Source organism: Barbus barbus (assembly GCF_936440315.1).
Source record: "Barbus barbus genome assembly, chromosome: 25".
Lineage (NCBI taxonomy): Eukaryota > Metazoa > Chordata > Actinopteri > Cypriniformes > Cyprinidae > Barbus > Barbus barbus.
The window spans coordinates 15,110,097-15,123,306 of record NC_136753.1 but is presented as its reverse complement, the minus strand read 5'-3'; the positions used below and the strand labels follow the sequence as shown (position 1 = coordinate 15,123,306).

Sequence of the window (13,210 nt, the reverse complement as noted above, 5' to 3'; positions counted from 1 at the left end):
AGTTTTAGACCTTGGCGAATTGCCCGTTTGGCATCGATACCCCTGTACCCTGAAGACAAATGACATGCAGTGGTCTAAAGCATTTCATTAAGGCATATTGATTGGAATGTAACAGCTCAATGCGGGACCTGAAGGGATGACGTCATTCAGTCGGCCTGATGAACAATCTGAGACACGTTAAGCGATCGCATGGGCTAATGTTGGGGCATCTGGTCAATATCAGGAAGGCTTTAACGTGTTTACATTATACAACTACATTCATTGCCTTCAATATGTGACAGGATTCTCAAGGCTACGTAGGGGAGGGGCGGAAATAACAACGGTGCACTAACCATTAATCATCTTCCTGGCAAGACAAGACAAGATGATGGTATGATGGTTGATGGTTTTTTAGTGATCCAAGTCATAGAATGTCAGGTAAGAAGAAGCATCTGGGCTTGTTTATCTATTTATTGAAGACAACTTCAATAAAGCAAGAACAGATGCTACTGTATAAATCTTAACTAGTGGAGTCAACCATCTTGTAAATCTCAGTATATTTAGGTCTTTTTTTATGTTACTAGTACTTTACTTACTAGGAAAGGCGTGTGAATTTGTTGCAGGAATTCATGCACAGCTATTCAAAGGCTATAATTCTATTTCTATTAAGTTGTTCTCAATGATAGCACACAACATACAGTGTGATCTGTGTAGTATGATTTACTAAAGACTGACTCTTATGAATTGTTTTTTATAATGAATCGGACAAAATAAATCACAAGTGATCAGTTTGACAGACTTATCCATTAGAGGGTTGTTTGAAATTAATCTTGCCTCGCTTACAAATAATTACCAAATCCAACTCAAAATGAACTCAGAACTTATATTGTATTATTTGTCCTTTTTAAAGGGATAGATCACCCAATAATGAAAATTCTGTCATTAATTACTCACCCTCCCATTGTTCCAAATCCGTAAGATTAAGATATTTTTTATGAAATCCGAGATTATGAAATACCACCATGTTTAAGGCCCATAAAGGTAAGTAAGGGTCTCGTTAAAATAGTCCATGTGGCATTAGTGGTTCAACCGTAATTTTTGAAGCTATGAGAATACTTTTTCGCTCAAAGAAAACAAAAATAATGATTTTATTCAACAATTTCATCTCTCCCATTTCAGTCTTCTATGTGCGTGCGTACCACGATGCACAAAAAGTATTTTCGTATAGCTTTGTAAAATTAAGGTTGAACCATTGATGTCACATGGACTATTTTAACGATGTCCTTACTACGTTTCTGGGCCTTGAACGTGGTAGTTGTGTTGCTGTCTATGGAGGGTCAGAAAGCTCTCGGATTTAATCAAATTAATTATGTGTAATTATGTAATTATGTGTAAATAATGTGTAAAATCTTAATTTGTGTTCTGAAGATGAACGAAGGTCTAATGGGTTTGGAACGACATGAGGGTGAGTAATTAACGACAGAATTTTCATTTTTGGGTGAACTATCCCTTTAAAGGAATTTAAAAAATTATATATTTGTGAGACTAATATTACTGACTTTATATGACAATGTGTATTTAAAGATTAACCTCCATACAGCAGAGTTTTAATAAATTGTCTCTAAATGGAAAAAAAAGTTACAAAATGTATTTTTTGTTGTTGTTGTGATTATAGTTTATAGCATTATTGAAAATATAGTTGGGACAAAATATGGTAATGAGAGGGGAAGTATTGTCTCATGCTGCTGCTTCTAAAAAAAGAATCCCACAGGAGCATTTTGTCATTTAATTTTCTCTCTCTGGACCTTTTCCAAATCCTAGTGTGCTGCCTTGTTGGCTACTGCCTATGTAGGCAGTTACCTACTATGCATTCTAACTGAATCTCAATGACAGATTTGGAATGTGACATATAGACCTTAATTACGTTTAAACTCCATTTTGAATTTAACACAGCTGAAAACAAGGCTGTGAAAACAAAACAATGAATACAGGTCCTAGATCATGTAATTTTCTCAACTTTCAAAATGGTTTCATGGAATTTTTGTCTACTGAAAGGTTGTTTTTTTTTCTCAGAAATACTTTTTGTAAGCTGAAAAATCAGTATGTTGTTAAGCAACAGAACAATCCATTGAACACACTGTACTTCTATCCCTCACAGCCTCGTTTTCCTTCCTGGCAATAATTCAATATACCGCTACCCTGAATAAGGTGAAATAATGTAGAAATAATTTTTATCAATATGTTCCAGTGCAAAATTATTATGATCAAAAAAAAAATTCCACACAAGCTTGTCGAAATGCATTATGAGACTGCATTCGCTACAAAAGACACATGTAATGCTGTCCTAGAATTTGGAAAAAACAAAGTTGCTTACTTTTTAGAGTAGCCCTCATATCAAGAGTGTGCCTATGTTGCTGTCTACAGAGGCAGCTCACTAGTTTTTGAACCAGATCCTCTGTCTTCTCTGCTCCCTGGTTGTGCTGAGCAGAAAACAGTCACACTCCAGTGCCCCGTGTTGAGTGGCAGCTCAGTCAGGCGGTGCAGCACAGCTCTCCCGCTGGACCTTGAGTAGCATGTCCAAATCTCACTCTATCTGCAGCCAAACGGCCATCACAGCAAAACAACCACAAACTCAGCAAATCAAGCTGAATATCTAACAGGCAGTCAGTCTCTGCTTCATTTGTTTTTCGTTCACTTAATACTCTTCTAAATTCATTGCTCTGTTTCTTACCCCCACTTTATCTGTATTCAAATCAATTATACGATAAAGTTGCCAAGTTTGATGATGTTCCTTATTCCCTCGGCTCACTTAAAATTGAAGAACTATGCTAGAACCAGGGCAGAAAGTGTCATTGCGGCATTTTCTGGATGACTTAAAGCCCCAGTGAAACATGTAGCGTGTGTTTAATACAGCTGACTGTTCAGCCCCTTCTAATGAAGAGCGAAGGTCTCAAGAGCCCCACTAAAGAGAGAAGACCTGAAACCTCCTGCTGCGCTGCACTGTGCCTCACTCGATCAAACAATGTAGGGCTCATAGAATTAGGCATTTCTAATTAATACTGTAAAAACATACATAAACTCATACATTCACTGCAAACTAGGTTCAGGGTTTGGCTGCTTAAATCCTGTAACTAACTGTTTCTCAATTCACAGTCATTTGCAATAATCATGTATTTTATGTAACTTTTGAGCGGTTAAAAAATAATGTGTTTTTCCCGAAACACTATTCACATAGCACATTGGAAAAATTTGCTCACAGAATACATCTCCCTAGAATATTTTTCACCTCCTTACAATACTTCGGAACCACAACACTCCAGATCAGACCTCTTTCAACTTTTACAAATGTGACACGCTGATTCTGATTATTTATTTACCCGCATATTATTATACATATTTATACAAGGTTTTAGTAATACTACGAGTGTTTTCATTATTACTATTATTTTTATTAATATCTTAGAAACATTGAGCTGTTGATGGAATGATGTTTTGTATAAGGACGGTAACGGTTTAATGAAGATCATAACACTAAATATACTTAAAATATATAACTAAATCAGATTTGCCCCCAACATATACCATACGTTTTTAATGCACCGCATGCTGAATTTAATGCACCACACTCCTTCTTTTAATGCACCACCTCAGCTTAGACATATATACATATAGTTATCTCATCGTGAATGAGAGGAGAGAAGGAAGAAAAAAATAAAAAAATAAAAATAAATTAATAAAAATACACTGACACATAAGTTAGAATAGGTGTGGTATGTGTTGGGTATATGCCATTATTACATTATTATTACTATTGTTACTATTATTATTACTTTTATCTCTATTGATATTACAGTTGCCGTCATCACAGAATATTGTTATCATCACCATTTTTAGTATTTTCATTATTATTATTATTATTTTTATGCATGTTAATATTACTTAAATACTACTACTATTATTCAGATTGTCATGACTGTTTGCTTTCATCGCTGTTATTGTCATTGCTGTTTTTTTTGTGTTTTGTGTTCACCATATGTTGTATGTTTTGCACTCCTACTAATAAAAAAAATAATTAAAAAAAATTAAAAAATGATGTGTTTTGTAGACGAACATTGATTTGCTTGTGCTTCGGCCCTGCTCCTCTGCGTGGATGAATGTGGTTTGATGTACTTATAGATGTACTTGGAAGAAGCATCAGTTCCAATAAATCGAAGATCCAGGTTGATTTACTTCAGAAGCTGTATGTGCCAGCCAAGCAACTACCATTGAAATAAACAGGAATGGCACAATGAATAACGCAACAATTGTTTCTTTTGTTTCTAAGGAATTTTAAGAGAAACAAGTTGATACTTGAATATAAACGAGAACGCAACCTTATTTATGACAGAGCAACCTCTGAGCAATACAATTTTCCTCTGGGCTATATTGTTATGATTCTTTGATGCTTTTATACATCACCAACATAAACGGCAAACAACAATTTTGAAATAATGAGATTAAATTCCTAAACAGAGGAGTATGTGTCTGGTAGCTGAGGTCTGTATAGGGAAATACAGGAGCTTTTGTTCTAAATGGTCGTTTTCTACTCAAATGTCTCTCTAAACGTTGATGTAATACAGACTCAGACAGCAATGAACCTACATGAGATGGAAAGTCATAAATATGCAGATGTGCCTATCTCATTTTGCATAGAGCAGAAGACTGACAGATGATAGGAGTCAGGGTGATGCTCTCTGCTTTTCTGGCATATGCTATCATGAAAGCCCACTGCCAGACATCTTAAGGTCAATCTCAATGTTGAGAAGCAGCTTGATTTGAGCTTATTCAAGAATATGTAAATTAGAAAAGCGCTCGTGTCCCTTCCTCTCTCCAGTGTAACTGTAGTGAGCATCAGCTCATTAAGATGCCTTTTACTTCTCAAAGGTGACACTGATGAGGCAGTATATTTTATTCATATGCAAATGACACAAGAAACTGTTTGGTTTCAGTCAGATTCAATTGTTATCAATGAACCTCCTCAAGCAAGAAAAATGACTGCATGGCCAAAGTCTTTAATGGCTGTGTGAAACGAGAATCTGGAATCTCAGCTTCATTAAGAGCCTGTGATCCCTCATGTAAAAATAAGGATTCGAGGAAGGAATTTGACAAAAAAAATTATATGTGGAATTTCTCGCTATGCCAGTGATGACACAAAAGTAAAGGTTTTTGTTCTGAAGAGGCTTTTTAAAGAAACACTACATGACACATATACATATGAATAGGATATATATATATATATGTGTGTGTATATAATCATGTGTGTATGTATGTATATATATATATATATATATATATATATATGACTCTGGGATCTAATTTAGAAATGTGCCAAATTATTAAAAATACCACTAGCATTGCTTGAATTGTTTTATATTAATAGATAACGGAACACAAAGCATTTTACTAAGAATGAACATGCGGTGCAAAACAGCGCTCTGGATTTGAGATTCCAGAATCTATCATCTCGTCAGAAAGCACAACACAGTCTGTTCATAAAGCACGCGTGTAATCTTATTACAGCTTGACACTGTAGTGCTACAGCATGCTTAGTTTGGTTTATGACACAAACATAGTATTATCGTTACACACATTGTGAAAGTGCAGATCAGAGGGCTGCTTAGAGCTTAACTCTATATTCTGGCATTTTGTGAAATATTAAGCTACTATGCACTGTCAGTGTGGAGGAAAACTGTAAGCGTCTAATTTTTAATCATTTACACTGTAAATTTATATAACAAGATATTACCAATAGAGTGAATACATAACATTATTTATGAGATGAGGTTTCCATTTGGCATAGAAATGAATGTACCCCATGCCCTACTAAAGTTTAAATGCCATTTTATGAAAAATTGCTGAAGTTTTAACTCATTTGTGGACACAGTGTTAGTGCATCAGAATGGGGAGGATATAAAGAAAGAAAGGCAAGATCAAGGCCAGAGAGACTTCAGACAGCCGTCATCATGCATATGTTTCAGACGGTTGGACTATTGTGACAACCTGTAGTGCACTAAAGCTGTGACTCAGCTCAAATACAAGAACATCTAAATAGACACATGCCTACAGAGCATTTCAGCCTGAAAAACATTATCCATTCGCATCATTTCACTGTCCTTCAGGTTTTATGGGTTATAAACCATGTAGATAAGTGGAATGGAAGTCTAATACAAAGTCTTAAGACATTTGGTCATAACAGTAGTTTGACAGAACACACATGGCTGATTTTTCATTTATGGGCACTTTTGACTACTAGAAGTACTTTGACGACTTGACCACTTTGTGAAAAAAAGTTAACTGTCCTCCAAAAAGCTTGGTGTGAACGTAATGACAGGAGTATTGATTCTGTGTTACAAAAAATGCAAATTGTACACAATAATACCAAATGAGTTGATGTGATAATGATCTGAGAAGTCAGAAGGAGAATCGCACCACAAGGCAATAATGGTGTATAACAGGTTATTTATAATAAGGTTATTAATAAAACAGTAGTTTTGTTTTATTATCAATAAAATAAAAGCTATAACTTTTAGGTACAAAAACAGCACCAACTCCCCATTATAACAATTTAGGATAGAGTTTTATTGTTTGCAGTGCTAACAATAACAGTTTAACTTCACTCACACACATAATACATCTACTAGTGCTGACTAGTGATTTTTATAAGTGTGTTATAGTGCAGGGAAGCTATGTGCTATGGGACACGGATGAATTAGAGCATTTCTGGCAAATTTCTGGCAAAATTAACAAAATATAAAAAATATTCATATTAAAAATACAAAAAAATGAGCAATATATATATATATATATATATATATATATATATATATATATATATATATATATATATATATATATATATATATATATTGATCATAACGCCCACCGCTAATATGCAGTGTATAATCAGTTCATACGGTGTCATATGAAACTGACCATACATGTACGCTGTTGCTAATTCATATGAGATTGGAGATGCATATACAGTAGGATGAATAATCAAATTTCACAAATGTGTTTCTGTGATTTACTAACCACACAATCATGTCGAACGTTTATAATCAGTTTGGAAGAATTGTCTTCACAAATGAAAGACTGAACTCGGCCCATTTTGTTTTCTGAAGACTGTGCGAAATGACTCGTTGATGCTGCACAATAAGGGGAGGGACACATTGAGTTCTCTGAGTGACAGAATGACAAGGATGTCATGCGGCCCGCCAGCTGCCTACCTGATACGTGTTGTCAAAGCTGTCATACATGAAGCGTGTGATCAGGGAAGTCTTCCCCACTGTAAGAGAACAAAGAGAAGAGAAACATTCAAATAGAAGCCATTTGAAAGCAGACGGCGACTGAGGAAGCCAGTGATGCCTGCCTGGGCTTACTGGATTGATTTGCAAACTGTGGGCTGCCAACTGCGCTAACTGAAACCTCTGCCAAGAGATCTAATCATTCAATTGGAGACTAACCCAGAAGGTCGTCAGTGACGTTATGGAACCATTGAAAATTATTGCATTAGGACTACAGTTTTTAAAAGAGAGTGTCCAAAAGGGGGTTCTTGCAGTGATGCCATAGAAAGAACCATTTTTGGTTGCTAAATAAACCTTTCAGTGAACAGTTCACTATAAAGAACCTTTTGTGTGATGTTAAAGGTTTTTTATAGAACCACGGGTGCCAATAGAGAACCTAAACTATCTCAGATTTAAAGATCAAAAAGGATTTCTTTTGAGGTAAGAATAGACTCGATTTGTCATCAGCTGTCACAGGAGACACAGAAATTGCTAAATCTTCCAGAGCAGCACATAACGGTGTTTTATTTTCACATCTATATTTCATGAATGGTAATGTGGTGAAGCCCCTTCATGCAAGCAATCAAAAAGGTATTAAAAGGTAGATTATTTAGATTTTACTTCTTTTGAGGCAGGTTTATTAAATATAGGGCAGAAAACAGTTTAAAATATCCCAGTAATAGCATCACAGAACCTAAACTCAGATATGAGACTGCAGTAAAAACATCAGCACAACTTCATCTGCCCTGCTGACCTGAGATTCCCCTGAGAAAACAACCCCCAAGAAAATATACCTGTGTAGATAAATGGATGAATTTACCCACACCCACACATCCACACAGAAAATAACTGAGCTACAGATCAAATAAAGGAGAGCAGGATTTCTCATGGCTGAGAAGTCTTCGCAGCGAGTTGACTGGAGGCTGCAGGTCACAAGTCATTTAAATGCTAATTTTCCCTAAGACACTGATCTGTCTCCGTTTAAAAGCGAGGAGGATCTAAATTAATGGGGCTCATAAGGCTTTATCTAATGCTTTTGAGTAAATACTGAATTATGGTTTGGGCTATGCCCCCTTCCCTCCCCATCAAACGAACCGTGATTATTGAGAGCAGACGAAGGCACTGGATGGAAGACGTTTGTACAAATTGGGAGTGCTTGAGGAGAGAGAGCCAGTCTTCCCTGCTATAGCTGACGCTGAGAGGCAGACGCTAACATATATCAGCTCCTACTGCATCAAGACCAATGGGAATAGAACATCCACTTACATTTGCTTTGCTAGAGCTGCAAATTTAGGTTGAAAAACTGGTCATTGGATTTATTTTCTCTAGGAAATACTATAAATACTGGTGGGGAATTCGTGGCCTTATGGTTAGAGAGTCGGACTCGTAATCCAAAGGTTGCGGGTTCGAGTCTCGGGCCGGCAGGGATTGTAGGTGGGGGGAGTGAATGTCCAGCCCTCTCTCCACCCTCAATACCACGACTGAGGTGCCCTTGAGCAAGGCACCGAACCTCCAACTGCTCCCCGGGCGCATAAATGACTGCCCACTGCTCCGGGTGTGTGCGTGCGTGTGTGTGTGTGTGTGTGTGTGTGTACACGTTGGATGGGTTAAATGCAGAGCACGAATTCCGAGTATGGGTCACCATACTTGGCCGTATGTCACTTCACTTCACTATAAAACAGTTTGGGATTGGTAAGATTTTTCATGTTTCTTTAAGAAGCCTTTTAAGCTCATCAAGGCTCCATTTATTTGATCAAATATAAAGTAAAATCAGCAATACTGTGAAATGCTATTATAATTTAAAATAACTGTTTTCTGATTAATGTATTTTAAAATTAAAATGAGTCCTGTGATGCAAAGCTGAATTTTCATCAGCCGTTATTCAAGTCTTCAGTGTCACACTATCCTTCAGAAATCATTCTAATATACTGATTTGATGCTCATGAAACGTTATTATCATCTATGTTGAAAACAGTTGCTCTGCTTAATGTTTTTTTTGTGGAAACCAAGATACACTTTTTCAGGATTCTTTGATGAATAAATAGATCAAAAGAACAGCATTTATTTGAAGTCTTTTGATCAACTGAATACTTGCTGAAGAAATATTAATTTCTTAACAGAAAAAAATGATCCTAAACTTTTTTAAAGTAGTGTAGTCTCCTCAGAATCCACCAAATGGAATGCTCGAACTCTGTTCCTAATAGACAGAGTGGTGGGTGTCTAATTTTAGTCCTGTTAAATATTTAATATCATGTCATTTAGTGGAGCAGAGGGCATCCACCATTTTTCAGTTAATCACCTATTCCAGACAGCAGAGCTATAGCTGGACATAGGGCTTAGAGCTTAGACTTTACTGTGATAGATTGGATTTGGTGCTTTGACTCCACTAAGAGCGCCCATTAGAGGCACAATCAGATAATGGATACAGGATAAGGAAATGGAAATGGGAAGGAAGAGACTAAAGCATGTTGAAAAATGTAAGGGTAAGCTGGCGGTTTAATGGGAGAAACTGCAGATAGAATAAATTAGAAATAGAATTTTGCCTTGTATCTTTAAACCACATAAATACTGCTAACAGTACATTACACAAAGTGTTCAATGCTGCACAGAGAAATCATACATGCATTTACATAGAAATTACTCTGCCATTCAAACGTTTGGGCTCAAACAGCTTCAGCTCTGCATCCAAGGAATAATTACATTTTAAAATATATTAAAACAGAAAACAAGTAAAAAAAAAAAATTGTAATAATATTTCACAATATTACTGTATTTTTGATCAAATACAGCTAATAATGCAAAGTAACAAATGTGTAGAGTCTCGTAAATAAGAATTGCATTTGTTTTTAATATGAAATTAAGAATACAGTACCATGATTATTATGATAAATGAATGAATCAATGAATCTGTATTTTATGTTGCATACACATGCAGTGTCCAAAAATACAAGTAAAAATGGGCATTGGTAAGTTCATCACAATACAATATTTTTCACAATACAAAAAAATTTCTGACCTTCTGAATTTCTGATGTAACTTAACTGTTACAATTAACAATTAAGATGTATCAAATAAAAATATCTACAATAGAAAACTTCTAACAACTTTTGTCTATATCTAGAATTCCTATTTTTACCTTTGGAACACTGCGAGGTTGCAAAACATGGAAAAAATTGCTGAATTTGATCAAATAATTTTTATTTATTTCTGAATGAACTATTACTTAAAATTTTGTTGAGAAGACTATAATGGGCTATTTAATGGCAGGACAACCTACTCTAAATGAATTGACATAAAGGTGCAACTGTATCTTATTTCCTGTGCAGCGGAAATACCTCTTCAACTGCTTTTTTTTTTCTTTTTAGCTAACACAATATTGAATATGCTTGTATCAAAACTGACTTTCAAAAATATGCCCACCCTGAGAACCATTCATCATCTCTGCTTCTTCTAAATCTAAATCTTATTAAAGAACTATACTGATAAAATATGAACGCAAGCGACAGCGGAGGCTTCTGGTACAGAGATTCTGGTCTTTGATTTCTCTTTAACGCACACTCGAGGCGCTGCCTGATAAATGTTAGCAGACACACCAAGAACTCCAAGAATTGAATTTAAAACAGCTTTATTTCATCACTATTATATATTCATGACAAATCCACTCATGTATGCTGATAAAAATCCTCAGTACTAATGTTGTGAAACCGCGTTTCTGGAGAGAAACAGTCTAAACTATGTAAAATGCCACAGACAATCTATCAGCAATATCAATTATGAAAGCTTATGCTTATCAGTCTGGCTAATTAACTTTATTTTAGGCACTTTTTTGTATCTGTAATTAGTGCTTCAGATAATTAGCATGCATTATTTAGCAGCATCTTAGCATGGCTGAAAATACAGGGGCCCTAATCTCTTATTTTTTCAAGATTCTATTTTAATCTTAAAAATCACATTTAATCAATTGAATTAATAAAATAATCAAATTTTCCCCTAAATTCTAAATCAAACGACAATGTACTGTAACAATCCCTTTACAACACATAATATAAGCTCACATTTTACTACTTTACTATGGTAATATATTCATGTTATGTGGTTATTCATGTGTGGTAGTGAAGATGTTTGAACTTCTCTGTATGTATTTAACAATAGTTTATCAGATTTAATGGTAAAATCTCATGAGCCCAACCCATGAACATTATGCACATTCAAGTACATGTAGCAGACAAAACTGTTCCACTCCCTCACATAGATACACAAAAACGTCATATTTCTTTCACAGTTTAATAATCACAGTCACTACACTGTTTCGGGATGTGATTTTCATTAATTGTATAGGCCTACTTTTGATATATTTGCAAAATTCCGTGACATTCTGAATTACACAGTGAATTCTATTTTTATGACTGCATTCCATGATTCCGTCCATGCTCCATCTGTTTACACCATCACACCACAGTAATGTAATGAAATCAAACTACATAGTGACAAAGGACATTGTGCAGAAGTGCAGCAGAAAGCAAACAAACAGCAAAAAAGTTGCTGATGTATCTATAATGACACCTGCTCATCTCTCCTATTGCATCTCTGTCTGTCAGGTGCATGCTGATCTTTCATCTCAGGAAAGCTCATGCTTTGCTGCAAATTCTCTGAATCATCACTCTCAGCACAGGTTGAAGGGGGATAAAAACACATGGAGAACAATTAGAGAGCCATTAGCCAGAGAGGTTGTTCAATCTGTAGTTAACAGCACAGGGTGCAAGGCTTTAAAAGAGAATGGAGGAGTACAGAATGATCTACTGACAATGGCAACATGTCTCTTTCTGTGTGTTCATCTCTCTACTGCTGGTCCACAAACTTGAATTTTCTGACTGGCATGTCAGACATTGGTGGCCTCCATGCATGCTCTGAGCCATTATAATAAAAATAAAAAAATAGTTTTTTTTATTTTGTCATCATTTACTCACCCTTGTTGTTCCAAACCTGTATAACTTTCTTCTGCGGTTAAGTAAAATGGCAGAATTTTCATTTTTGGGTGAACTATCCCCAAAGTCTGTCTAAATCTCTCTTCCAAATCCATTTTACATCTGTAATGTAACATGTTAAAGTAAAACGGGATATTCAATGAGGAAAACAAATAGAACGGAGCTTTTGTCCATGAGGATATACAGTATAATGGAGCTACAGTATATTGCTAACATATGTTGCTTGGAAAAAAACTGTCAGAATAGACAGATTTTTAGCTTCTACCATCTAACAGCATAGGGGCCAAAGGGGTCATGTTAACTACTCAAACTCTGGCCCCTTGGTCGCTCGTAACAGTCCTAAAAAGTGAGAGTACCGTCAGTGCTGTGAGTCTTGCTGGAAAGGAATCTGCGGCACAGCTCTCATTTAATTTCTCAAATTCTGCATGTTTGCTTTAATGAATGTCTGGAGAAACAGGGCTTTCAGCAGATTTGTGCTGCAGGCTCATGAATCAAATGAAAAAAATATACCATGTATGTTCATGTTCAGGAAGATACATAATTCATAGGTTATATATAGGGGAGACCAGGAATGGTTGTAACACTTCTTGCAGTAACTTCTCCTCCAGCTCAGTGATTTTATTCATGATTTGTTACATGTTGATGCAATTTTCTGCTAATCACTCAGGGTGGGTTTAAGCAAAATCTTATAGCACAATGAGTCATTTCCATGATATACAGTATATAAAGTTATAATATCACAGCATAGATACTTTTGCTGAAATTACGATACCAGCATTTTAAATACCACTGAATTTTAACAGTTCACAAAACCAATTTCAGTATCACAGAAAAAACTAATACTAGCCTGATTAGAGTAAAGAAATGTTCTCAAGCCTAAAGACAAGTAAATAGCAAAAAAAAAGGAAAAAAAGAAAGTAAAAA

The 13,210-nt window shown here is 35.6% G+C and overlaps 1 protein-coding gene across 2 annotated transcripts in view; it reads right to left on the bottom strand.

Moving 5' to 3' along the window:
• The window catches only part of LOC306845188 (ras-related protein Rab-6B), an 82,654-nt gene that overhangs the window by 38,740 nt on the left and 30,704 nt on the right, over window positions 1-13,210 (bottom strand). For both annotated transcript variants that reach the window (XM_079377838.1, XM_079377839.1), the window contains exon 2: window positions 7,245-7,303. In XM_079377838.1, coding sequence (XP_079233964.1) covers window positions 7,245-7,303 — 59 coding nt within the window. The remainder of the gene's footprint in view (window positions 1-7,244; window positions 7,304-13,210) is intronic.